Source organism: Ilyonectria robusta (assembly GCF_021365365.1).
Source record: "Ilyonectria robusta strain PMI_751 chromosome Unknown BGZ61scaffold_80, whole genome shotgun sequence".
NCBI lineage: Eukaryota > Fungi > Ascomycota > Sordariomycetes > Hypocreales > Nectriaceae > Ilyonectria > Ilyonectria robusta.
The window spans coordinates 31,356-58,517 of record NW_025764514.1 but is presented as its reverse complement, the minus strand read 5'-3'; the positions used below and the strand labels follow the sequence as shown (position 1 = coordinate 58,517).

The 27,162-nt window shown below is 36.7% G+C and overlaps 4 protein-coding genes across 4 annotated transcripts; 3 read left to right on the top strand and 1 right to left on the bottom strand.

The window, feature by feature from the left end:
• Positions 1 to 686: 686 nt before the first annotated feature.
• Positions 687 to 2,023, top strand: BGZ61DRAFT_487563 (Clr5 domain-containing protein; the record flags this gene model as incomplete). The annotated part of the gene is made up of 2 exons (XM_046249990.1): positions 687 to 820; positions 883 to 2,023. The coding sequence occupies 2 exons, from the start codon at positions 687 to 689 to the stop codon at positions 2,021 to 2,023; spliced, it is 1,275 nt and encodes a 424-aa protein (XP_046093734.1).
• A 1,505-nt stretch (positions 2,024 to 3,528) lies between these two features.
• Positions 3,529 to 5,169, top strand: BGZ61DRAFT_435776 (endo-1,4-beta-xylanase). Its single transcript, XM_046244000.1, has 3 exons — positions 3,529 to 4,139; positions 4,198 to 4,638; positions 4,697 to 5,169. Exons 1-3 carry the CDS (start codon positions 3,702 to 3,704, stop codon positions 4,787 to 4,789), a joined length of 972 nt encoding a protein of 323 aa, XP_046093733.1. The 5' UTR covers positions 3,529 to 3,701; the 3' UTR covers positions 4,790 to 5,169.
• Positions 5,170 to 22,010: 16,841 nt separating this feature from the next.
• On the bottom strand, positions 22,011 to 22,442 carry BGZ61DRAFT_288798 (heterokaryon incompatibility protein-domain-containing protein; the record flags this gene model as incomplete). The annotated part of the gene is made up of 1 exon (XM_046238548.1): positions 22,011 to 22,442. A coding segment is annotated over one exon (432 nt), but the record flags the coding sequence as incomplete, so codon positions are not given.
• A 1,485-nt stretch (positions 22,443 to 23,927) lies between these two features.
• Positions 23,928 to 24,149, top strand: BGZ61DRAFT_374925 (uncharacterized protein; the record flags this gene model as incomplete). Its single annotated transcript, XM_046242374.1, has 1 exon — positions 23,928 to 24,149. A coding segment is annotated over one exon (222 nt), but the record flags the coding sequence as incomplete, so codon positions are not given.
• Between the last annotated feature and the right edge of the window lie 3,013 nt (positions 24,150 to 27,162).

Genomic DNA, 27,162 nt, shown 5'->3' with positions numbered 1-27,162 from the left:
TCATTGTTTTGAATAACAAAAGTAATAAGAGAAATCGGAAATTGACTCACCTTTTCGGACCGTAATCGGGCCTACACGGACAATTGGTATCTTGGAGGACGAAATTAAATGGTTACGGTAGGAGTACGAAGAGGTAAGCGGGGAGTTTCACACCCTAGGGCTAGGAAGCTCATTTTTAAAGTTTCTGTTGAAATGTCAAGGATTTCGTCTTGATCACTCGCTTGCATCGGATCCTCGGGCTTTTTGTATCAGTCCCGCATATCCCTAAAATATCCGAGATGCAATATCCCAGAATTGGCATGATGGCTGCATTTTGCCCCGCAGATGATCCATGTCATCGCTTATTGAATCCTAGTAACTCGCCGAGCAGCCCCTGAAACGAATCCACAGTCTTGTTCTTTTGTTCTCAACCAATCACAATGAGTACAGTAAGCCGCTAAGAGTATCGGCAAGTACCACTGCGAACCAGGGTCCATATAGGGGGCTGTCCTTTTGTTCTTCACCAATCCTCGACTCGAGGTCTTCTAAACACTTCCCGTGTCAACGTCTTGAGCCACTTTCTTCTTCCTTACAACGAGCCGGTTAATTGGCCCTGATCTCCTGGGGACCAGATCCCTGGTTTGCCGGCATAGACTGTTGCTCACTCGTTCCCCGCCCAAGTTCAACACCGCAGCCAGTACCAGACCATGTCTACCAGTGCATACACGGATCAAGAGTGGGCTCGTATGCGGCCCCATATCACGAGGCTCTACTCAGATGACGCGAGGCCGCTTAAAGAGGTGGTAGAGACAATGCGGCTGAGACATGATTTCCATGCAACGTGAGTAGTCACTCAGACATGGTCTCAACATGCAAGGCACACGGATGCTAAACTATGAATAGACCAAGGATGTATAAGCATCGCTTTAAAAAATGGAGCTTGGATAAGAAATACAAAGAGAAAGAAGTCATCCAGATGTCTCTACTTAAACAACAACGAAGTGTTGCCGGAAAACAGTCCATCTTCTTTGTGCGAGGTAGACAAGTCGACTGGGAACAGGTCGAAAAGTATCTACGCCGCAGACCAGACCTCGAGACGAAGATCAAAGCGGGCATGCTCAAGATGGGTAGCTCCAACTTTGATATCGACTGTCGCTCACCATCGCCAGAGCCTGTTCTGCATGTTTCCAGTGTTCTTCAATACACGGACGAGCTACTTCGACTGCTCCACGGCTACTATCGCTCATGCTACCACGGAACTGCAAGAAGAACTCACGTTGATCAAGTTGTCGACTGTTCCGTCACTGTTCGATGCTACAGGAGACTGGATCAAGCTCGTACCATGATCATGGTTAACATGATGAAGCCCGGCTTTCAAGCTCTCAACAAGTCGCTTGATGACCTTAAGTCTATAGTGGAGGAACAACATCCCACTCTTATCTTCTATCTATCCGATTTCGTGTCCGCTTTTGACCAGCGACACGAAGCCCTGACATTCGAATTACTCCGACACACACATGACACACTGTTGGTTGTCTTTGGGGAAGGCCATCCACTGGTTTGGCTACTCCGTCGGCTTGTTCGTCTGTTACACAAAGACCGAAATGAGTTCATCGCCATAATCCTAGAGGCGGCTGTGGACGATTTCAAACGTCTTCGTGTTAGAGACCGCATGATTGAAAGGCTCAGCTGTCACTATATCGTGTTGTTGGACTACATGGGAATCAGGAGGGAAATGGCAAAAGACTCGTTCCCGGAAATGGACGTGGCTTCTATGGATTCAGCCAGTGTTTCCTATCTCGGCAGGTTTGCTGACAGGTTGATAGTCAGTGGTGACTTTGAAGAAGCAGGGCGCAAGACGGACATCATGCTCGCGTGGCTCCAGAGTGCCCCGAATCAAGAGAATCCGGCATGGGCAGATCTCCAACTTTTTTACTACTACCTCAAAGCACATGGCGGGTTTTCAAGTGGTGATCATGTGGCAGGCGATGCTTGGCTTCACCGAGTCAGGCAATTCGTCGCTCAGTATTTCCCAAACATGTAACCAGTTTTCTACTTCACTCGATTAACCTAAGAACGAACACATGCTCACGATGCAATTCATTGCACCGATCAGGTGGGGAAAGTGAGGATCAAGAAATGAGTTGATAGGATAAACTAGTATGAACTGATGAAAGAGAAAAGTAAGTTCGTCGACCTGAACAATGGTAGGATCTCCCGCAAGGTTGTGACCGTCACTCTTAGGCCCAAGTAGAGCATCGGTTGAACTCCATTTGAAGCTGCTGGGGAGACTAGTTGTCCGGCTGACAACGTTGGAGGAGAGTTCCTCGGGTTCGTGGCCCGGTACAAGGTCGCGTGCAGCAACAGTGCCGACGGTGAGTGCAAGCTGCACGATAAGCGAAAACATGTTGAAACTGAATGACGAAGAAAGGTTGCTGGTTCCTCATCTTGACTCTTCTAAGCCGCTAGTATACATTGATTTATCGAAAATGGTTTGCGATCAACATTACGAAACTAAAGGAGGGTTTATTGGTGGAAATACAATGGTTCACGAAGGAATCGATTATGTGTTTCGGAATAAGATTTTCATCTACATGGAGTCGGACCTTCCGCTCAATCACCCTTTTCTGCCATCCTTGAGGGAGGCCCGAATAGCTGGTTAAATTATTACCATTTATCCGGGTTGGTGCATCATGTATACGACCCAAGTTTCAGAATCGGGTGGAATGGGCCAAGGGATGCATATAGAACAGTCGATCCCTGCGCCCATAGCGTACCGGGAATGGCCCCATAATTACAAATGTAGGCAAGGGAGAATGGGGGCGAACTGTTAAGGCTAAATACTCTATGTGAACGAATTGTGCAACGGCAGGCTAAATGGATGAATTTTCCATCCCCTATTCAAGTCTAAAACTCGGAAATTGTCGTGCTGGGTGCTTGCATCGAAATGCAAATCGTGGCAATAGTCTACGATATGACCAAAATTCGTTGACCAGATACTGTTTCTCTTCGAAAATTCATTGCAAAAGTTGCTCCATTGTATACAAATAGCTGATTCGTCGGTTCATGCCACAAAAACAAAGATTATCCTCGGTTCGATTTGCCGGCACCCCTGCACACATGGGACGGTTCACTGGTGGCATCCCCTGTAAGAGTGCCAAGAGGTGAAACACACAACTTCCGAAGAACAGCCTACCTATTTCGGTAATGGTTAGACCACTTATGGGAAACATGAAGTGGTTGTCGTTTTCAAGATCGACGGATGTAGTGGATTGCTCTCCGGCTAAATTGCGACAATATGGTATTAGCGGAGAACTATGTCACTGCAGGTCATAGGACAAATTGAGTGACTAAACTGAATCCTACGAAAGGTCTAGCCGCAGGTAGGACGCAAGTCACCCTTATGTACTGCTACGTCTCCTGACCTTATGGGTAAATCAGGTGTGGGTCGCAGCGTGCCGAAGGACCTCTTGTGGGTCCCTCCAACAGGTATTGTTGAATCCCGTCCAGTCAATCGAATTTCTCCACCGTATTAAAACAAAATTTCCTAGGTATTATACTCCATATAGTACTCCAGGGGACTATTTGTTTATCCATCTGTTCGCAGTTAAATAGTTGACTTGCATCGAGCATCTTTTCCTCATTTCAATCACTTGTCTGTCAGTTTCTTTCTCAACCCGCTGCTACAACATTCTTTCACTTTTTACCTAAATCATTTTACCATGAAGCCATTCTTCTTCCTCGTCGCCTCGCTGGTCGCAGCGGTTCCGGTTATCGATGAACGTGCCATCGCCAGCATTGACGACCTTTTCGTGGCCAAGGGCAAGACGTATTACGGCACCATCACGGACCCTACCCTTCTCAGCAATTCGCAGAATGCTGCGGTGATCAAAGGCTCCTTTGGTCAGCTCACCTGCGAGAACAGCATGAAGTGGGATGCTACCGAGGGAACTCGAGGCCAGTTTACATTTACCAATGCCGATACTGTAGTCAACTTTGCCCAAAGCAACGGCATACTTATGCGAGGACATACACTTCTCTGGCACTCCCAACTCCCGAGCTGGGTCATGAGCATTACAAATACCGCTGAGCTTAAATCAGTCATTGAAAACCACATTACTACTGTAGTTAAGCACTTCAAGGGCAAAATCTATGCATGGGTATAGAATGACATCGTCTGAGTTTCTCTATGACCCAATTGAGCTAATCGATTCAAAGGATGTTGTGAATGAGATCTTCGCTGAGGACGGCAGCCTGCGTGACTCAGTCTTTTCCAGGGTCTTGGGCGAAGAGTTTGTCTCCATCGCCTTCAAGGCTGCCCGTGCCGCTGATCCGAATGCGAAATTGTACATCAATGATTACAACCTTGACAGCGCAACCTACGGCAAGGTCGCCAACGGCATCGTCCCTAAGGTCAAGAAATGGATCGCGGCTGGTGTTCCCATCGACGGCATTGGCTCCCAGAGCCACCTTAGCGCCGGCGGTTCTAGTGGCACCCAAGCTGCTCTTCAGGCCCTCGCTAGCTCTGGCGTCTCTGAGGTTGCTGTCACTGAGCTCGATATCGCTAACGCTCCCTCTGCGGATTATGTTGCTGTTACCAAGGCTTGTCTTAATGTGCCGAAGTGCGTTGGTATCACCGTTTGGGGTGTGCGAGACGCTGTAAGTTCTTGTCTTCCCTGTTTGTCTATATTAGAAATCATGGCTCACCTTTTCGTAGGACTCCTGGAGGACTGGCGCAAACCCGCTTCTCTTCGACAACAGCTACCAGCCCAAGGCTGCATACTATGCTATTGCCAATGCTCTCTCGTAATTTACGAATACTTAGATCTTTGTCTTGAATTTTATTAGCAAAGAGAGTGGCTGAAGGTTATCTCAGCCCTCCAGACCGTGTATTCTACATTATGAATCAAGACTTTGGGGAACCTGAAATTGATTGGAGGTAAACAATACGCCAACTTGGCATATGGTATTGTGTCGGGGGCAGGCTGACAGGGAGGTCCGGATAAGGTGCTGTCGTTTCTGTGTTTTCATTGGCGGGGCCCGTTTTCAACAATTGGGTCATACTGGTCTGAGGTTTAAAAGAGGGTCTCAACACCGACGAGTTTCGTCGGGACAAGAACAATAACACTACCTTTACAGGAGAATTTGATAGATTGAGGGTTCGATTTTGTAGCCATTTTTGATGCGAACCATTTGATCTGATTGATCTCTTTATCTGTTCTTTCAGGCTTTGAGGTTGGGAGTGTTTCAGCTGTCTTTATAATGTTCCTTCTCTTATCCTCCGGACACACTCTGTCTTTCACAAGGCCGGGCCTCTGTTTTCTTGAGTAGCGGAGTTGTTGTCAGTACTCTCTCCCAGGTCACCAGCGAAGGCATCGGCCACCAGTCCGCCTGCTGTAGAAGCTGTGGTCGGGAGGAACCTCATGGAGCTCCTAGAACCACATGTGAACGGACATCCAATCACGTAGCACGTCCCGCTTTGCTGTTCGATGATTCAATAGACCTTGAACAGCAGTCCACACCAGCCCCGCGCAGGGCTGGCTACCACCAAGATTGTGTAGAGAGACCAACCCTTTTTCCTATCCTCCGCCCGTGGATATCAAAACGTATATAAATACAGCGTCCTTCTACCTTTTCGTTTTCGTTAAGGCAATAGCCATATACTTAGAATATAACTAAGCTTCCTTCATTGCCACAGAAACATGATGCAGCCAATTAGAATTTAGCCAGGTTCACTCAACATCTTATTTGTAGATATGATCAGTTGAGCGACCCGCTATAGCGCAGATATCTACATTATAGTGCGGCAATATCATCGACATTATGACCATATGTCACGGGCCAGGGCCCATATCCTTGCGGCTGTGCCGCAAGACGTACTAGGCTCGTGCGCGCCAGGGGTGAGAAATCGTTCCACAGCTCAGGAGCGCTTAGGAACTTCTTTCTTTCTTCTTCATCTTTGATGTAAATAGCATCCTGGACTAGGTAGCTGGAATCCAGCTACTAGAGGCCGTTCACACTATAACTCTACTATTGACCCGTTGTTTCCTACTCCTCTTACTGAGATCGTGAAGAAACCCATCATAGGCACTCGCTGTTTACTAACTCTCTCGTAGGAGCAAGCTTATCCGTTGGCCATCAGAAGAACCCCAGGGACTTCCAGTAATCCCGGGCTGACACAGCCCTGCCAACCAATCCCAACCCAACGACTGGCCAGTCGGAGTCATCAGTGGTGTGAGTGCGGCGTGGGTTAATGTGTGTCGTGAGAAACTTAGCGAAATTTTAAGAGCATTGGAAATCACATGTTTAATTACGCGAAAAGTCCACCACAGCTCTTCTCAAACTGAAAACTACATCATTTGATAGAGAAAGCTGCAAAGTATTTTATACATAATGAAATATCTTTTTGCAATTACATGTTGGCATTTTATGCCCGATCAAAGACGCAAAACGAGGTGCAATTCTCAAATGGTGCTCCAAAAACATCGACAATCCCTGGTTGCAGTTGGCCAATACAAGCCAGGCATGGCGTCTACAGTATCCTTGTCATTTTTCAAAGCCAATAAAAATTGGGGATGGAGTCTATACTATCCCTGACAGGAGAGGCAAACCGGTCGCAGTTTGCGCAAAATAGCCTTGAGGAACGAAGAATGGAGAGGGTGGTTTTCATGGTGCTTTTACAGCATATTCACCAAGGTTGCATTGGGGCGTCTTTAGTGGCTTATATGTTGGTACCCTAGTGGCGCATTTTTGAAACTCTATGCCCTGCAAATGTAATAATACTATAAAAAGCTTCTAGAAGAGAGATATAAATGATAAATTTAGAACTGTAAATAGCCTAGTATACCTGGCTCTATTAGATAAGTCCTTGCAGGTAGAATATATTTTAATTATTTAATTTATTTATATTATAAATAGCAAAGATAGTATAAAAGGGCGGAGAAAATAAGGAAATGGTTAGATAAGTATAATAAAAATATTCTTAAAATTTTATTATAAAATAATTAAGAATATTTCTTAAAAAGAAGATATATTATATTCTTATAATCTTTATTAAATTATAGCTAGTTATTTAATTTAGTTTGAGTTCTATTATAATAAGGTTTAAGAGCTTAAGTATACCTACAACCTTTTTTGTAATTTTATTAGTAAGGCTTATAATATAGGGTAAAATGCCCGGTATAATAATTTATTTATAGCTATAGTATTGCCTTTTATAAAGAAGTATAAGGCAGTATATTATATTACTTTAAATTTATTTTGTAAAAATTATAGGTTATTTGCTATAAATATCTTATAAAGCTCTATATCTTAGCTTTATAGAGTAGAAAATCTATTTGTTAGTATTTAGGTTAGTTTTATATATAGGAAAGGGGAGTATAAAATACAGATATAGTAAGAAATCTAGGGTACAATATGTAAAATTACTTAAGAGGATCTATACTAAAAGCTGAGTACTTATATAGAAATTTTGCTATGCAAAATATATAAGAAGATAAAGAGATTAAGAGATATAGCTGATATAAAGTTGTGGGATATTGTAGGAAAGAGTATTAGAAGGCTAATTAGAAGGTTTACAAGAAGATTTGTATTTATAAGGATGGGTAAAGTAGCTAAAAAGATATGTATATTACTATTTAGAGAGAGTAAAAATTAGAGATAACTAATATAAAATAGATATTGTAATATTAATGAGTTAAGTAGTATTTTCTATCTTATAGCTAGATAATAGGCTAATTTTATCTTGGTTTATTTTCCTTATAAAAATATTATAGTAGACTTACTATTTATATTATTATTTCTTTTTTAGAATTTTTTTAGTAGGTTAATAGCTTTAATATAGCTAGTTGGATGAATCTAATAGTAAAGTAATAATTAAATTAAGAGTAAGTATTAAAGAGTTTATTAAAGTAGGACTCTATTTAATAGTATTTAGTTTGTTAGAGGAAGATACTAAGGTTAAGGTAGGAAAAGATTAAGTAATAGAGCTATAACTATTAGATAAAGAGGAAGATTTTAAAGCTAGTTATAGCATATATAGCCTCTTTATTAGTATCTAAGCAGGGTTAGGGTTAGGATAGTATTACTTTAGTAGTAGTATAATAGGCTTAGCTAAAGATAAAGTTAGAAAACTTAATAGAAGAGTGCTAGATATAGCTATAGAATAATAGGTAGCTTATATATCTTGGAAAGTAGAGGAAGCTAAGAAATTTTATTATTTTGGTAGTATAAAAAGAGATAAAACTAGCTAAGTTATAGTAATAGTAGTAATCTTATTAAGAAAAATCCAAGAATCAGAAATAATAATAAAGACATAGTCTTATTTAAAGCCTAGTAGGTAGGCTATAATATAATAATTAAGAAGGCTAGTAACTTTACCTATACAGGTAAATTAAGTATTTATCTAAAACTAGAAATCTTACCTCTTAGTTATCTTCTTATATAGAATAGCCCAGGGATTTATATAAATAGGGAAGATAACAAAAACCTAAAAAGGGTAAAAGCCTCTAAAGAGAGTCTTATTAGGGCTCTTTAAAGTAAGATAAGTAGAAAGCTAGATAAAGCTACAGTACTTTAATTGGGTAGCGTCTAGACCCGGGAGAAGGTTCTATTGCAGCAAGTAATAACCAGGGCCGATAATAGGGCCAGTAAAGAAAATAACAGGCAGAACATAGGGGAAGCTATTCATAGAAGTAAAGAATCTAGGAAGAACACTTTAAACATATATCAGCAGAAGTTTGTTCAGGAAGCGCATAGGGGGGGGGGGGGGAGTGTATTATAGCCTATAGCTAATAGCCTTCATTATGGATAATGAGGGCGGGCATAGTATAGAGAAGGGTGCAGCCTATATTGGATTCTAGACTGTCTTGCTGCTTAATCTCCCATGCAAGTATATAGGGGTAGATGCAGCTATTTATGAAGAACTACTCTTTAATCTATTCCGAGGTAATAATAGGCTAATTGTAAATTAAGAGATTGAAACTGAAGAAGATGGATGTTAGCAAGTTATCGATATCTAATTATAGAAGTGCATATTCTGCAGCTAGCAACTATAAGGGGGAAGGCAAGAAGATATAGGTAAGTATTTTAATATTAAGGCTCTTAATATAATATTAATCCTAATAAGCAAATCTAGAGGGGCAGTCTAATTAGATGAAGAATATCATAAATATATTACTGTTAGTACCCCTTTAGGTATTGAGTAGCCTTTAAAGATATAGGGAAGTATAAGTAATAGAAGAAGAAAAAGATATAATATATCTATATAAATTAAAATAATTAATGTAATTATAAGTAAAGAATTAAATTGCAGCTATTATATAGTATAGATATATAAGTAGCTAATAACTAGATAGAAGGTCTCTTATTAAATTGGGTATTAAATAACTCTTATTTGCTATGAAAAAGAGTAGTAAATAAGGCTATTTTATATACTTAATAATATTTATTTAATACTGGAGTATTCTATATTAAGATAGTAAGTAGTATAATAGCTTTTAAGTTACTAAATCTTAATAGTAGCAGTATATTAGGCGAAAAAGATACAATATTATAATACTCCTTAAGATTATAGTAGTAATAATAGCTCTATAAAGAATATAAAGAAGAGTATAATATTAAAAAAGCCTGCTTTTAGCAAAATTATAATAATAAATTATATATATAAACTAGTAATAAAATTATAATTATAGATATATAAAGATAGGCTTATAGGTAGTTAAGGGGATTATTAGTAGATTGCTTGAATATTATAGGAATTAATATTATATTAAGGAGTATTATTAATATTTAAAAGTAAAATTATATAATTAAAGAGAGTTTAATATAGAAGCTTTATAATTTACTATCTATTTAGAGTTATTAATATTAAGAAGGTAGTAGTAGGATAGATAATCTAGTAGGGAAATTATATTAAGTAGTTACTTATATAAGAGTGAGGTTATTGCTAGTTAGAAAGAAATAAGAGGGTAATAATATAAGTTTATAAAAGAGAGAATAGAAAGATAAGATAATAGCAGGTAGTATAAATATAATAATAGCTGCTAAAAAGAAGCTTAGTATATAGGGGAAGAGGCTGGGATGTTTATCTATATATAATTTACTAGCAAATATAGCATTAATATTCCAATAGATTCTATCCAAGAAGTTTGCAGTTAAAGATACTACTTAGAGGCAGTATATAGAAGTAATTATAAGATTGTTACTTAAAAGATATCTATAAAATAGTTTGTAGTTAAGTAGAGTATAGAAGTCTTATAATACAGCTAATAGTAGAGGTTTTATATAATATCAGCTACTAAGTTAGCTTTAAAGGCCTTTATTAATTAGAGAATATAATATACTGGAGGCTATAGATTCTAATTTTCCACTCTTTTATTAACACTTTTTATCTAAGAAGAGGTAGGATAGAGATAATAAGTAGTATAATATAGTAGCTATTAGCAATTTCCTACTTATTTATTAAATTAAGGCACCTATAATTTAAATTATCCAGCTTAAGTAATTAATATCTAAAGATATTAGTTAAAGCAAGCTAGTAGTAGCAATTATATAGAATTTGCCTAAGAGATATTAGTAAGGGGGTCGGCAGCTGCTAAAAATAAAACTAAAGACTAGCAGTAGCTCTAATATAGAAGGTTTAGTATAAGCCTAATATCTAGTACTGACTTAGGTATAAGATAATAGTATAGAAATGGATGTAGATAATGCTACTGTAGAGCTAGTATATGCTGGGCTGGGCGGAAAGACTCTGTTACTAAGGGTAGTAGGTAGTATACTAGAGGCGGCAATTATTAAGCCCGTGCTATTTTATTAATACAATTTTTCTAAGAAGAGTCTTTAAGAAGATAAAAATAAGAGGGTTATAGTAATTACTCTTAGAAAGTACTAACTGGAAAGATAGTTAATTATGCTAAGAAATTAGTAGTAGGTAAAAAGAAATTGTAATAATAGCTATAATAATCCTCTAAAAAAATAAATTTAAGTTAAAAATTCAAGATAAAGAAGATAGAAATTACTAGCTAAAGACTTAATAAGTATATTATATTTCTTAAAAGAGAACTTTATTATAAAGAAGAAATTATCTAATAAGTAAATATAGTATATGCTAGTATTATATAAGAGAAAGATAATAACTATATGAGATTTTTATAAGGTATTTTACAATATAAGTATCTTATTAATATAAATTTATATATTCTGCTATTATAAGTATATAAAAAAAGAGTTAAGTAAGGTAATATAGAATTAATAAATATTAAGCTATATTAAAAAGAGTAACTAATTGCTATTTTTATATTTAAGTTACTTTTTTATAGAAGAATCTATCTTAAATTATATGGAATATTTATGCTATTTAAGGTAAGATAGCCTATTGCTAGTAATCTAACTTTATAGCTATTTTAACTATAAGTATATATTTTCTAATAACTTTAAGAGCCTTATATTAATAGAGAAGAAGCTTATTATACTAAATTTATATTATGGATTTATTATAAGGTATAGTATTCTAAATAGCTAGAGGTAAAATTTAAAATATCTAAGGTATATTAAAGATTATATTATAATATTCTTAAATAATATATAGAAGCTGGCTATAAAGGTACTCTTCTATTTACTTTTACAAGTTATAAATAAGATTTATATCTTATAGTAAAGTATAGAAAAGCTGGGATTAAATAATCTTTTAAGCTTTTTATTAATAAGGCAGTAAGTTATTAAGAGAACTCTTATCTAATTAAAAAAGAATAATCTATACTATGCTGAAATTAAAATTGATATAGTAGAGATAGAGAGTTGGGGAGCCCTGCTATATAAAATGCCGTTAATAATATATAATTACATAAAGTGGAATAAGCTATTAATATAGGAAAAGACATAAATAGCATAAGTTATGCTGCCTATAAAGTATGCTATAAATAATAAGAATTTAATGGAGATTGAGGAAATTCTCAATCTACTTAATTAGAAAGAAGGTAGGCTAATAATAAATAAGAGAAATAAGTCTTATTATAAAGCTAGAGTAGAGATTAACTAGATTATAAAATTAATTAATAAAATTACCTCTTCTAGAATATTTTCACTAGATAGACTATTAAAAGTAGTAGATATTGAGAAATTGCAATTTACTTATAATACTATTAATAAAGATATTAGAATTGCTAAAACCAACTATATAAACTTAAAAATATAAATTGAATTCTTAGCTAAAAAATAGCAAGAGTATGCTAATAATAACTCTAAGCTATATATTTATATTTCTTATAGAAATAAGTTTGCTAACTTATTTAATACCTTATTTTTTATAAAGCTCTTTTCTATACTACTACTATTTAGTATTAAAAGGCTATAATTAATTAAAGAAGCTGCCTTAGAAGTAGAAAGAGGTACTAATATAAGAAGAGTAGATATAATAGTATAAAACCTCTTATTATCTTAAAATATAAGCCTTTAAATCTAGGCTGATATTATACTATAATATTATAGCAGCTAATTTGCAATACACTATATTTTTATATTTCTTATCTTTAATATAAGTATGTAGTTAAGAAACTAGTATATTAATATGCTAAATATAATAAGAAAGAATTTCTATAAGATAGAGTATATTATATAGTTATTAACTATAAATAGATTAATAGCAGCTAGAGTAGAATTAAAAAGCTTAGGTAAAATTACTAATAATAATATAAAAAAGCTTCTTAAAAGCCTATTACTATATAGTTACTACTAGCCTATATCTAGAGAGTTTTATCTCAGTATATAGTATAAGATCTAAATACTTATTATATATTATAGCATGCCTGCAATTTAGTTTATTATTAACCTAAATAATATTATAAATACAGTAAAGCTTCAACTGGTAGTATATTACTTATATAATTTTAAAGTAGCTAAGGCTTTTTTATAAAGCCTTAATATATTGTTTAAATATATATAGTTATCTATTTTAAATTCTATAAGTTTAGCTATATTCTTCTACTAGAAGATGATATTGTTTTTTAAGTATTATATAAAAGTAAAAGAAGAGTTAATTTTTAAGCATATTAACTAGTATTATAATACTATAAAAACTAATAAATAAGAGGTATTTTATATTTATAAGCTACTCTAATTATATAAAAATACATATCTAAGCTCTATACTTACTAATATCTATAGAAAGAATTAGACAGTATATTATAAGTATATTATCTAATATATTAATAGTGTTTTCTCTAAGATAGGTAATATACAATATATACTATTAGCTATTTAGAACTTATAGTAGGCAAATAGAACTAGGCTAATATACTTAGTAGGATCTTAATTAAGAAGGGTTCTATACTATATAAGCAGAGTAGTTAGTAATATCTAATATTTCCTCTTTACTAAATAATACTAAGTAATACTTAGCTATATTTAATAAGAAAGCTAACTTCTATACTAGTATAATATAGATTTATATCTATAGTCCAACTTATATTAAGTATTTTCTAAATAAGAAAAAATAAAAAAGCAACCTCTATTAATTTAAGATACTATAGAAATTAATTAATAAAATTGCATTTATATTAGATAGTATACTATAGATTTATAGAATACACCCTATAATTAACTAGTAAAATAAGATTATAACTATAGAACTTTATTATAATTATAATATTTCTTTTATAATAATATAATAAAAGATTATAATTCTTATCTATTATATTATAAATTATATAACTAAAGTAGAGAACTCAATATAAAAGTAAGTTGCAGTAGCTGTAAAATTGTTATTTATTCTTTTAATAGGTAACTAACTAGCTGCTAGAGAGGATACTAGAGGTAATAGTAGAAATAACAAAAATAGTATAAAAAACAAGGTACAATAGTTTCTAATAAGAGTAGCAAACTGTATATTTACCAAATAGCCTTTATTGTAAGTTGAGGTTGTTACCTATCTTCTAGGGTACCTAAGTGAGTTTACAAATAGCAGTACTTAGGTATATCTAAATATATCCCTACTCTACTAGTATATCTTCTAATAGTAGCAATATCTTCAGTAAAAAAGCAGTATTATAGTTATAGATAGTTTTATAGATAACTTAATTATTATAGAAGAATTAGGCTAGAGAATTAGCTTTACTAAAATATATTGTTATTGTAGAGATATTCTATAAGATTTATGCCTATATAACTATATTTTACTTATTTAGCTTAAATATATTAATAAGAATAAAAAATTAGATATTTAGAAAGAGATGTTATTTAAGAGCAATTAATTACTAGAAAGATAATAGGTATAAATATTAAGATAGCTGGGAAAGTATGCTATTATCTACTTTAATAGCTACTTAAGTAAAGATTTTAACTAAGATAATAAAGAGTTATGCTATTATAAGTATATCCAGAGATAACTTAACTAAAAGGGGTTAAAGAGACTAACTCTTATATTAAAGAGCAGTTATATAGTACCTTGCTCTATTTATACTATAGGAGTTCTTCTTAGATAAAGAACAAGATAACATTAACAATATATAGATGTGGGTATAAGAGGTGCTATATTCTAGAATCTTATATCTTGTTAATAATGTATAAGTACTTCGACAATTTGCTAAAGATATAAAATAGAATATTAAGTAATAGATATTCTTATCTAGCAATAGGGATCTTATGGGTGTATATATTGAGGAGGCGGGAGCAGGCTAGGTAGATAAAGAGGCTGCATCGGCATACCAGTTTAATAATATTAGAAATGTAATATATCTTATTGATGTTATTAGAAGTACAGTTAGTATAAACTAGATTATAGCAGGATTACAAGAGCTTATAGTAATAATATAGTAGCTTTACTACTTTTAGTAATTAATATTATTCTTAACGGCTAAGCTCTAGGCTATTATAATACCTAAATAGAGTAAAAGATAGATAATTATATTAAAATAGGTGTTTTTTAGGGTAGCAGTACTACTATAGGATTAGATTAAGGCTATAAAGTTATAGCAGATATATACTTTTAAAAAGAGGGTAAAAATAATCTAGGGTATATAAAATATAGCTATAGCCTATATAACTAATTGCAATATAGCAGTATATAGTATACTTACTAGTTTCAGGGATGGAAATATTTAAATAATAGCAGTAAATTTAGAAGAGATAGTAGATAATATAGATTTGAGGGTAGAGGTCTAGTTTAGCCCGTTAACCTCTTTTCTCGAGGCTAGTAAGGCTTTAGTAGTACAATTAATATTAAATAAGAAATAGGCAATTACTCTCTTAATAATATATTGCCAGCTTAACCTAATAAATTATAGGAAGAATAATAATATTAATTAGCTTTACTAATTTATTAGTAGTAAAGATAGAATTAGTAAGTTATAAGTTATTAAGATACTTATAGAGCTTTTTACTAAGAAGGGCCTTTTAAATTATCTGCTAATTATAGCAATATTAGGAATGGCTATAGTACGCCTTAATAGCATTACTATTTATTCTATATATGGGTTCTTAAAGGATTAAAGGCTATTTATAGATATAATAAAAGACTTATTAGTAGATAGCATCTAGCTGCTAAAATAGGCAGAAAGATTTATCTATAGTTAGTTATAAATAGACTGGTAGAATAATAACCTACTAGTTATTAATAAGGTGAGTATACTTAGAGTGTAGATATTATATGCAGTAAATAAGTAGCTCTGCTAGCTTTGCAGATTAAAGTAAGATTTTAGGGGAATTCCTATTATTTTCTTTTATAGAGACTTCTACTAATTCTACCCGGTTTAAGAGAGGTTAATTTTATTCTTTAGTATAGCTATATTATAAGATAAAGATAACTTATTTAAGGCTGAGTAATAGCACTAGTATAATAAGGTATATATACTATAAAAGAAATTTATAACAGTTATTATACTAGATAAATAAATATATACTACTAGAAATCTGGTATTATAGAGGCTATTAAAGTAAATCTAATTGGGCGTACAAAATCTTATAGATCTTAACCTCTTTAACTTAAGATACTATAAAAAGAATAGGCGGATTTTATAAGAGATAGATATTACTATAGTAATATTACTAAATAGAAATTAGTAGAATTTAAATATAGAGGTAACTTTATTATTTTAGATTTAGTAGTAATTAATAATATAAATCTTTATATCTAAGTATAAATAAAAGAAAAGTCTATTAATAGAGAAAAAAGCTATTATAATATTAAACTAAAGTAATAATAGCATAATATTAATACTAGCTATCTTTATATTTATATTAAAAATACTAGTTATTATAAACTATAATATATACTAAAGGCTAAAACTAATTAATAATATTACTTATATAGAGTAAAAGGTTATTCTTAATAAAGTATATTTAGGCTATTAAATCTCAGCTAATATAATAATTTACTTTAAGCTACTAATAAGAATAATTTTAAAATTAAAAATAATAAAAGACTTTTACTTTATTAAGATATTATAGAATATAATCCTATTAATACCTATAAGCATTAAAATACAATACCAATAGAAATAGCTATAATAATAAAATAATATCAATTAAAAAAATTTACCCTATATAGCAACTTTTATATATATAAATTACAAGATATAAAATAAAATCTTTAAGTATATAATACTAGAGTTATAAGAAATAAAAATAATAAATATTAATAGATATATCATCCCCTTATAGTATAACTTATATAGCTTATATATATAGCTATTATATTACTAAATACTAGATAGCATTATATTTATATCTAAGATATAAGAGAGAGACCTAGTAGGCAATAGGGTCCCCGAAGAAATAACTGCTACACAGACGAGACTGGAGGAACTAAGCAATAGGACTGTTTAGAAGGTATTGTGCTGGTGAGATGAGGATTCTAAAGAGTCCAAGCAACTGCAGTATGGTAACGTGATAAAAGGGGGATGAGAGGGGGATGAGGAAGCGCGGGCAGCGGGCAGCTGGGAACGCGCTTACTGGGCCAATGGGAAGCAGGAGTTAAAAAAAAAAAAAGGCACCAACAATCAATCAGTAGCCAATCACCGACCAATTAGTAGCCAATTACCAACCCATTAGTAGCCAATTATGGTGGCTTTTTAAAGATCCTGGTGAGTTTTTTTGGGGTAAGGCAGGCGGGCGCGGCATAGAAACCTTTCGTTCCTCAAGGCACCTTCCTAACGGAAGGCACCCTCATTATTGGGAAAACTTATGGATTAATGTAGAGTCAGCCTTCGGCTGAATTATTAGCAACACTGATTAGACTAAAAGGATAAGGCGAGATCCGCAAGGGCTTGGCGAGATCAAGGCAAGAACTAGAGTTGTGTATATATTTTTAGCTTTAGAGCCCTTTAGACATGGCCTACCGGGTGTAATAGATTTGTGTGTATATGTGCAGTACCATGCCCTACCACCCTTTTGCTAACACTACCCTTTCGCTAACTAAAAATAGCTACGCGCTATATAAAACTCAACTATTTCACTTATACGGAATTTAACCAAAATAGAAGTTATTTGCAAGTAGTTACTTCTTATAAATAGAAAATTAAATGGAGTTTATTTTTATAGTCTTATATATCTATATAGGGCATATAATATATGCAGATCCCTATACTATAAAGTCACCAAATTAAACATTAAATTCCTCACTGCTTCTTTCTACTTTTTTTTATATCAGTTTTTTACAACACAATAAAAATACCTTTATTACAGCCTTGCTGGAAATATATAGAAGATAATATAGCTGAGGCTATATTGGATATTATAGATAACGGCCTTTTACAGTTTTAATTAGCTTAGAAGTAGAAAGTACTATAAAGAACTCTTTCTAATAGACTTAGTAGTTAGTTAGCTATAAATAAATAAATTCAGCCTGGATAATATCTATTTAAGTATTAGAAAGATAAATTAGCTTTTTGGATTCTTTATTAAGAGGCTTTAAGATATACTCTATCTTATAGTTAAATTTATACCTATATCTTTACTATATTAAAATAATAAAATAAATAACTAATATTAAGATGTAATTAGATAGCTAGATTTATTTAATGCTATTTCAAGCTTAAGATTAAGATTAGAAGATATTAAGAAGTTAATAAATTTGACTTTTTCACATCTAAAACAGTCTATTAATTCTTTAATATTAGAAAGAAGGAGTATAGGTAGATTAAGCCTGAGAATACTATTAATGTTAATAAAGGCGGTATTATAATTAGTTTTAGCAAGCCTCTACCTCTTTATTTCCTTTTTATTTAAAATCTAATTAACCAAACTTTTCTTATTAGGCCTGGATAGTTTAGTAGTTGGAAGTATAGACTCAAAGTGGAAGGCTCTCCTTAAAGAATTATAGATGTAAAATTGGACTTTATTTATTAAGGCTATTACTGCTAATAGCTATATTTTAACTTCTAGAATTATATTTAAAAAAAAGAAACTCTAATAGCAGTAGTTTCTTAAGGAATTTAAGAAGATAGCTAATTAATATTATATAACTTCACCTAATAAATAGATAGATAACTATATTAATATTAAGTAGCTTAAAAGAGTCTATTTACCTTAAATTAAGCCTACTAATAAGTTAGATACTAGATTAATTATTCTAGATGGCTATGGGAGTTATATAATAATATATTCTTTATTTATTTAGTTGGGGATTACTACTAACTGGGAGAAGAATAAATAGATAGCTACGTGCTTTTTGAATAATATTTATTATTGCTACCTTCTAGTATACTGCTTTCATAGCCTCCAGCTATTAGATAATAGAGTATTTAATGCCTCTAAGGCTATATATTAATAAGAGTTAGAAAAGTTCGCTTTCCTAACTAATTCTACACCAGTAGATAAGGTTAACTTCATCAGAACCTATACCAGAACTCATAAAGTAAAAATAATAAAGAAGAATATACTCTCTAGCTAAAGAGTAACTAGAAATTGGCCAATCTCATAAAAAAAAGCATTGCAGTATCTAGAGATCTAAGAGAACAAGCTACATAGCAATTTAAAGACAACTCCAGAGAAGGCATCTTATTTTAGCTTAGATGATACATTAAAGACCAGTCATTATATTTATAATCTTAGCCTAAACAAATCACCAAATACACAGAGGCAATATACTATAATAGCTAAAGGCTTTGAGGCTTAGCAATAAACATTGGCGTTATATGCTGTGGAAATTGCTAGTCTGAAGAAGGAACTAGCCTGTCTAAAGAGAGGGAAGAAGAGGAAGGCTATTCCTAATCCCAATAGGCGTTTTATGAGTCTTAGTGAAGCTCTAGCCGCCGCGGAGGATATTCCCAAAAAAGGAAGCAAAATAAATGCTGTTGTGGTGGAATCTGACTCTTTGGAGAAGTTAGTCTCAGAGGCGGAGACTGCTTCGGTTATTGTAGTCAGGGAGGAAACTGAAACTCCTTAGCGCACCACCCAATCCGGTCGGCTGGTCAAAAGACCTAAAAATACATAAATACTTCAATTCTCTATCGAATTATATTTCTTTTATATTTATATTATTAAAATTAATTATAATCCGTAAGGGTTGAAAAAACGGATTTTTAGTGGAGATGGCCACAATTTGGTTAGCGAAAGGGTGGTGTTAGCGAAAGGGTGGTGGGGCATGGTAGGGTGCTGTTCGCCCAAGACGCGATCTTATTGACTGAGTCCTCTCGAACACAACCGAAATCCGACACTCTAAACTCATCATTGATCCCATCGCTGTGTCCACTGGAGGAAGGCTTCAGCTGACTCTTCTTTAGACGCTGTCTGTAGGGATGCCCTCTGTTCTCTGTTGTAACGTTGTTGGATGAGAGACGGCCGCGTACAGCGAGCGAGGAGCTCGTTGGCACGCTGAAGGCGGGTCCTGAAGTGCCTCTCCGCTGGTTTCTGGTATTTCTGTTTGACGAGTTTGAAATATATGGGTTCCGTTGGTGGAAGCGTGCACTTCGCGAGGGGATGAACCTCATCCAAGGATTTCAGTCGGGCGGAGAAACGGTATCGGCGTGCTTCGAGAAGCTGGGCGACTGGTGGTATCCCGCTTTCTCGGTGGCGGGCGCGATAGGTGTCGTCTTCCAGACGGGGAGTATGGCCTGCATGGATTGATTCATGGCTTTGTTCATTCTCAGCACAAGATGCTGAGTCCCTGACGCTTGGTCCTTCGACGGTTGGGTCCATCGTGGCCGGGTTGCTCCGGGGTACCATACCTCAGCACCGACGAGTAGTACTGGCTCAACACAAGCCCTGATGGCGCTCCGCACGGCGCCGGGCAATGGGCCGTGTGCGGTATTGGTAAGTCCTCGTAAATGGTGTGCGACAGCCCGCGCTTTGGCTGTCCACTTCTCCACGTGAGTCCGAAATGAGAGTTTGCTGTCGAGGTATCGGGTGCCAATACCAGTGGTAATTGGTACAGTAGGGTAGCTGTGGTTGCTCTGAGGTTGTGAAGGGGATCCACTGAAACTGTTTCGAATGCGTCTGCGGCTGACTCGAAGATACAACTGGCGTGCTGGACCATCCAAGAAGGTCCATTAGTGTTTGCCAAAGTCAACTACCTGAAGCAGATTAATTTTTTAGTCAGATACACTGTTTGCTCTCTTCGTTCTTTGTCTGGCTACTGTTGATGGCTTAAGCTTATAGTTCCTGCTGAATGATTATTCCAGTATAATATCCCTCGCCTCAAAATCCGTTAACTCCATAGCTTCGCACGCCATGAGCCCCGTCATACAGCCCTCACCGACCAGCCTATGTCGCCCTTCAGTGCCCAAACGCAAGACATACGGTATGCTCATTCCATCGAAAACACAGACAACGTCTCCTATATTGGTGCACTTCGGCACCCACCCCACGGCCCCTTTCCTAGAAGCGCCAAATCGTCGGCACATATTCTCGACTAAGATATTATGTATATCTTGAAAAAGAGGCAACTTATATATCTTACCTACTTCCTCTTGCACTTCAGTAGTGGTTTTGGCGTCGCATATTGCTTCAATGAACGCGCGGTATCGTCGAAAGCTTTCCGATGCCTCCTGCGAAAGTTCATAACTAAAGTGCGATAAAATGGCGCTGATGAACTTCTCGCCGTTATTTGCTGGGTGATTGGTATCATTACCGACTTTCGTGACAGATTCACAGTCCTTTAGCCAGTGGTGGACTTCTGAGGCGTATTTCCCTAAGGAGTCTGTCATGAATATCCCTGGGCCAGGTTGTTCACATAACTTGGTAAGGTTAATGTTGGGCGTCATTCCCATCGAGTCGATAACATCAACGATCCTGCCACAGATGCTCAGATAGCCGGCTTGTTCATCGACCGAAGCTTGCAGTAAGGAGTCACCCGCTGCATGTAAAAGGGTCCAGTTTAATACACCGAGTCTAGAACCAACTGCACGGGGACTCCTGGGTGCGTGCTTGATATAGGGTATCCAAGACTCCAGTACGCCGTGGTGGTCTAGCGAAATACCGTTAATAAAAGACCATAGTATTGTGAGGCTCCTGCTATTCCGGATGCAAAATCTAGCAAATCGCCGGTATAGTTCAATACCTGGGATGCTATAGTCGACCAACAGTTTGAGGTCAGAACTGCTGACATTAGAGGCGAGCCCCAGCAGCGCAATAATATGATCTCGAAAGTCTAAACAGTTAAATAGAAAGGTCGTATTTAAAAGTTCACAGAGACTTTCTTGTCTGTCCTTCAGGGACGCGAGGATACAGGCCCGTTGATACCATGTCGGCAGCTGGGAGTCGCTGTCGCTCTCTGGGCTACCATCAGCTCCTCGAGGGCAAGCGGCTTCAAAGTACCAGAAAGTCCGGGGATGATCCATGACATAATTAAGCCAGGAGGCTAAGAATGTCCAATGGAGTTTTTTTGTGCCGGCCACAAGTATTGGGCTCGAAGATTTGGCCAGTTCCTGCAGGATCTATTTGCGAGAGAACCAACTTTGTTGAAGGAGAGTCCCAATGTGCTGAGCCGCAGATAGAGGGTTAGGCGTAAAGGCAGCAGTAATAAGTTCAGCTTCAGCTTTATGTGGCGTTTCGATATCATCGACCGACAGACTCGTAGATTTGCAAGAATATACCAAGTCGAACTTGCGAAGGAACTCAAATGCTCGTCCGACGCTGTCCGATTCCGCGCCGAGCCATATCACGGTCGTAGCCGCTGCTGAATAAACCTCGCCCATAAGACGAACCTGGGAAGCACGCTCAGCTCTATTGTTCTGGTTGATACACAACGCGTCTGCCCAGATCAAGCGTCGGTATTGTCGGGATCTAATGTTGACTAAGGTATTGTGCAGGCTTGGGCCAATTTCGACCGCACGCCCAGAGCAGATAATTCTCTTTCGCGGAAGGGGATCTCCCCAAGCGTATGAGAGAGCAGAAAATTCGATAATGGCAGCAGTTTCTAGCGGTAACGTCCTCAGTTCCGCAACAAGTTCGTCGTCACCAGATTTAGTGTGGAGGTGAAGCAGCCTGATATTGCGGGGAGGTAGTGGAGAATACTGGTATGCTTCCATCCCTGCTAATTATAAAGTGATGGTTACTTACTTCGTGATGACGAACGGAAGGTGTTCTTAATAACCTGAGGCTCGATGCGGTTGGAGTCTAGTTGTTGGAAATTGTTATGATGGGAATTGTCCCTGGGCGTCTTGGGCAAGAGTTTTATCTGGTACTGACCATTTCAGAAGGAGGCGCAAGCAGTTAGCCTGGCTACGTAGCCACCAGGCTGAGCCGTTTATATGTAGTTGGGCGGTAGTAAGCCTTACCACTCGTCAGACGACGATTCGGGAAATTATTCTGCCCCACCCAAACAACATTTTGCCTCCAACCGTGGAGAGCCAATTCTGTGGCTCCAGGTTGAAGTAGCTCGCTTCAGGCCTGACAAAGTCGGACCAGCTCATGCCATCTCACGCAGAAGTGAACAATGGTTCCTCAGGAAGGCAGAGAAATATCTTGACGTCGTGTTTGATGTCGTATCTGGGTTGTGATTGTAGATCTATGATTTGGTTTGTCGATGCTAGTCGAACAGACCGAAGAATAGAGGCAACAGAATGAGCCTGCATAGTTGTCATTCGGCGGAGCACCATCACAGCCGTTCTTTTGGAGTAGCACCTCTGCAGTGTCGGATGACCGCCCGATCATTCGGAGTGGAGGAGTGGAGGTCGGGGACCGCCGCCGAACGAATCCCACCGAAGAGGTAGACCGAAGGCAGGGTAACATGAATCAGTACGTTAAGGCAACTCACACACTTTATTCAACAGATTCCCCCACCTTACCACAACTCAAGAGCAGCGCCCGGCTTGAGAAGCTTTATTCGCGGGGTCAGCCCGAAGAGGGACCAAGCAAGGACCCATGTTTCATAGACGCGCCGTGGCTGGCGCCAAGGACCCAATTTAAATCACCAAAGTTGGGGCTTTCATAATTACCTGTCGCAAGTCAGGCATGATCTCAACGAGCCTCAGGAAACAGGGTCTTCATACCTGCACCACCGGTGGTGCAAATAAGAGCCGTTATGTAAGTGATGTTGTCTCTCTTGCACGCACGGAAATAGCATTTTCTCATGCAATTGAAGGAATGGGATGATTTGGTGTAGATACAGCAATTTATTGTATTACATTTGATCTATTAGCACCAAGCCCGTCTGCTCAAGGCTGTGAATAACACCATAGCAGTTAGGTGTAGGTTGATGACTTTGATGTGTGTAGTTATGTGTAGGTAAATGGCTTCATCACAGCAGCTATGTGCTAGTAGACGACTTCGTTACATCACCTATATATAGGTAGATGACTTTAATATATATAGTTACATATAGGTAGATGACTTTAATGTAGCAGTTATATGTTAGTAGACGACTTTATTATAGCAGTTGCATATAGATGAATAACTTCAATACATACAGTATATAAAGCTAGGTTCTTTCTATTTACGGAATCTCTTTCTCTATCTTTAACAATACAGTTAAGATGTACAACTGCAATTAAAGCTAGCGTCAGAACCCTTAGGGTATCCCCATCTTCGTAGATCATACAGTAATACCAGCTGGGCCTATACTGGTCAACGAACATAACCAATTTATCTTACAGCCCATTGTTAATAACCAACAAATACAATACCCAGCCTGCCTCAATTATACAGTAATAATACCATTTCTAGTTGAGCATTGGAAGACTCTTACGACTCTACCAACTAACCCAACATCCCCTACCAGGCTCTACGCTAACCCCTAAGTACTTATAAGTACCCAAGCTACTTTATATCCTCCTTAAGGGCAGTTTGTTACTATAGAGATATTGCTATTTGGGTATTAGCTTATAGGAGAATGGTATATTGAGTTTCTCAATAATGTCATTGCTATAGGGCAATAGCATGCTCATCTAGATGTAACTTCTATATGGAATTACAACTAGCTTATTAATATCAATAATCTATACTGTAATGATAATATTACAGTCCCCGGCATAACTTGGCTAATAGCTGCTGTGGGGATGACTATCAATCTACCTGTAATTCGGGCGGTAGAGAGATTAGGTATGTATATTTAGAATGTTAATTAGAATGGGTATATTATGTAGATATAGCAGGGAATATAGTAATCTTATAGAATAGCTTAATGAATATGATATTATATTATTATTGGTGTTTCTTCTATTAGTAGATTAGTGGCTACTAGAGCTATTTTACTTTATATCTTCATTTTATAATAGCTTTATTAAATAAAGCTATTAAATTACTGAAGCTATAATTAGAGGTTTATCTTTTCTTTTTTATTTAAATAGTATATATTAATTAAATTTCCTATTATTTATACAAATTTCAGCAGGGGGTATCCTTATCTGCATACAATCTCTCCTATACTTAACGATCTCTCTTAGTAGCATCCCAAATATCTTGTATACCTTGCTGCCTCGAGAAAGGCTGCTCCGCCATCTCAACCCCTACATCCCTTTCAACTCGCTCATTCTCAGCCTTATCCCAATCAAGATAACTCATCATCTCTTCCTTCGACCAGCTTCTTGGAGTATTTCCTGCCCTACATTGACTCCCCATTTACTTGTAGTCGAGGCACCAGTCGTAATCTGCCTTCTTGTAACGTAAGGGCAGCCCCATTGCCTTGCGGTATTATTGATCAGTCCTGGAGGCTCTTCGAGGTAATATAGTAAACCAGGCTTCTCGTGCTTCTTTGTACTATTGGAAGATAGCACGGGGGTCATCAAATCGCAAGGGAGGTTCTGATACAGCTGCATGAGCAGGTTTTTGGAGAGCTGTTCTATGCGTTGTCTTCGTCTGCTTCCTGGTGCGGGCTCCGGTCTTAGATACAGTCTCAGATAGAGTCTCGGATATAGTCTCAGAGATGACAGAGCACCCGGTCAGGAATAATGGAGATGATGAGCGGGTAATAGGGCGAGTATGTGTATGTGTTGATGGAGGAGCCTGAGCAGGAACTTGGGTAAGAGCCTGTGTAAGAGCCTGAGTAATACTCTGCGTAAGAGTCTGCGTAAGAGTCTGCGTAAGAGCCTCAGTAAGGGCTTGAGCTGGAGCTTAAGCCGGAGCTTGAGCTGGAGCTTGAGCCTCTGCCTGATCCGTCAAAAGATGGCTGTAGCGTAAGGGGCATAGCTTGGAGTTCATTTTGTGGCCCTGCGTGTGGCATTTCGAACATGTTGGTGGTGCCTTTGGCCGTATAGCTTTCTCAACAGCTTCAAATGTACAGGGCTTATGTTGTGTACTTGTTGGTGGCAGCCTTGAGGTAGCTGCAAGATGATCAAACTGTCTGTGTGGCTCCATAATAAGCCGGGGGGTTCCTGAGCATTGGAGATACCAATGTGAATGGAAATGATATAGTTAAAGGGGCTGATTCTGCATAAGCAAGGACTTAAGAATGTGAGCACAAGGTAGACTAAGAGTCCTAGTGAAGACTCCTATACAGGCAGGAAGATCCATTAACAGTCGCTCCTGCTGAGCCTTAACCTTATATAAGGCTTTATGTAAGATCCAACTGCATATATTGCCGTATAAGGCCCCCATTAGTCGAAGAGGTATACCGATGTGCTATTTAGCTTAGTTGGCCTCGAGTTTAATTATTTGGTTTGTTACAACAAGCTTGATATTCCTCCAGGCCTCGTAGAGATCCTTCTTTGAGTTTTTCGCATAACACTTGACAAGTAGGTGAATACCCTCGTACCGTGATGTGATGGTTTGCTTAAAGTAACGGCTTTGATTAACCCAGGCCTTAACAAACCTCTCTTTAAAGAGATCCAGCTAGGTATCTAGAAGGTAGGTTACTTCGTCGATATACTTAGGAATATAATGCTTCTTGAACTCCTCAAGCCTCTTCTTATAGATATCCTCAGTCGGGGAGGCCACAAGCTCATTCCAACAGCTATTGAATCTTTCCCAATCTTCATCGCCCTGAGCTTTACTTTTATCTCGAACAACTGCGGGCATACAATAGGTCAGGACTGCTTTGCTAATATGCCATTGACATAGTAATGCAGTTAACTCAGGGAAATAAGAGGGAGAGGCAATAGCATTCATAAGGGCAAGATAGCGATCTGTTAGTATAATAGATGGAAGAGCTACTCCGTGAAGCTAATATATGGATTGTAGCTTCTTGATAACTCATAAATAGTCAGCTTCTTCCTCGCTACCGAGAAATACAAATGCAATATAGAAGGTTCGATAATAAGCATCAATACCAACTATATCTAGAAGCGGTATATTATACTTATTGGTCTTGTAGGTGCAGTCCAATATAAGCATTTCAGGATATAACTTGACATATCCCAATGACTGTAGATGGGCAAATATTACCGCATTAACTCTGCCACTATTATCGAGGTCGAATTGACTCTAGAAGCCCTCTTTTTGAAGCTATTCAGCAAGAGTATATATATTACTTTAACCTTCTAATAGATTCCATTTACCCCGTGCAACATAGTTGTGGATATCTTGGCCTGAGGCAAGTATATCCAAGGTTGTGTGCAAAAGGGATCTGATTTCCCGTGGTGCAATACCAGCATTGTAGAGTTATTAGACCTTTAATTCCTCTAGTGCTATTAGTCGACGATATATTGGATGTGCTTGTAGAGTATAGGTTGGTTTGTGATTATGTTAATCATATTTGGGCTTAGGGTGATGCCTTAGACTCCATCTAGTCCTGCAGATACTTTCCTTAGCTAGGACCGAGAAGAAGCATCCTGTACAGCGTGATATTATATTCCGTTGCCGATTCTATACAGAGCT

Coding starts and splice junctions, on each gene's coding strand:
- BGZ61DRAFT_435776 (XM_046244000.1), top strand. CDS start 3,702: ATGAAGCCATTCTTCTTCCTCGTCGCCTCGCTGGTCGCAGCGGTTCCG. Junction 4,140..4,197: donor AGGGCAAAATCTATGCATGG/GTATAGAATGAC, acceptor ATCGATTCAAAG/GATGTTGTGAATGAGATCTT. Junction 4,639..4,696: donor TTTGGGGTGTGCGAGACGCT/GTAAGTTCTTGT, acceptor ACCTTTTCGTAG/GACTCCTGGAGGACTGGCGC.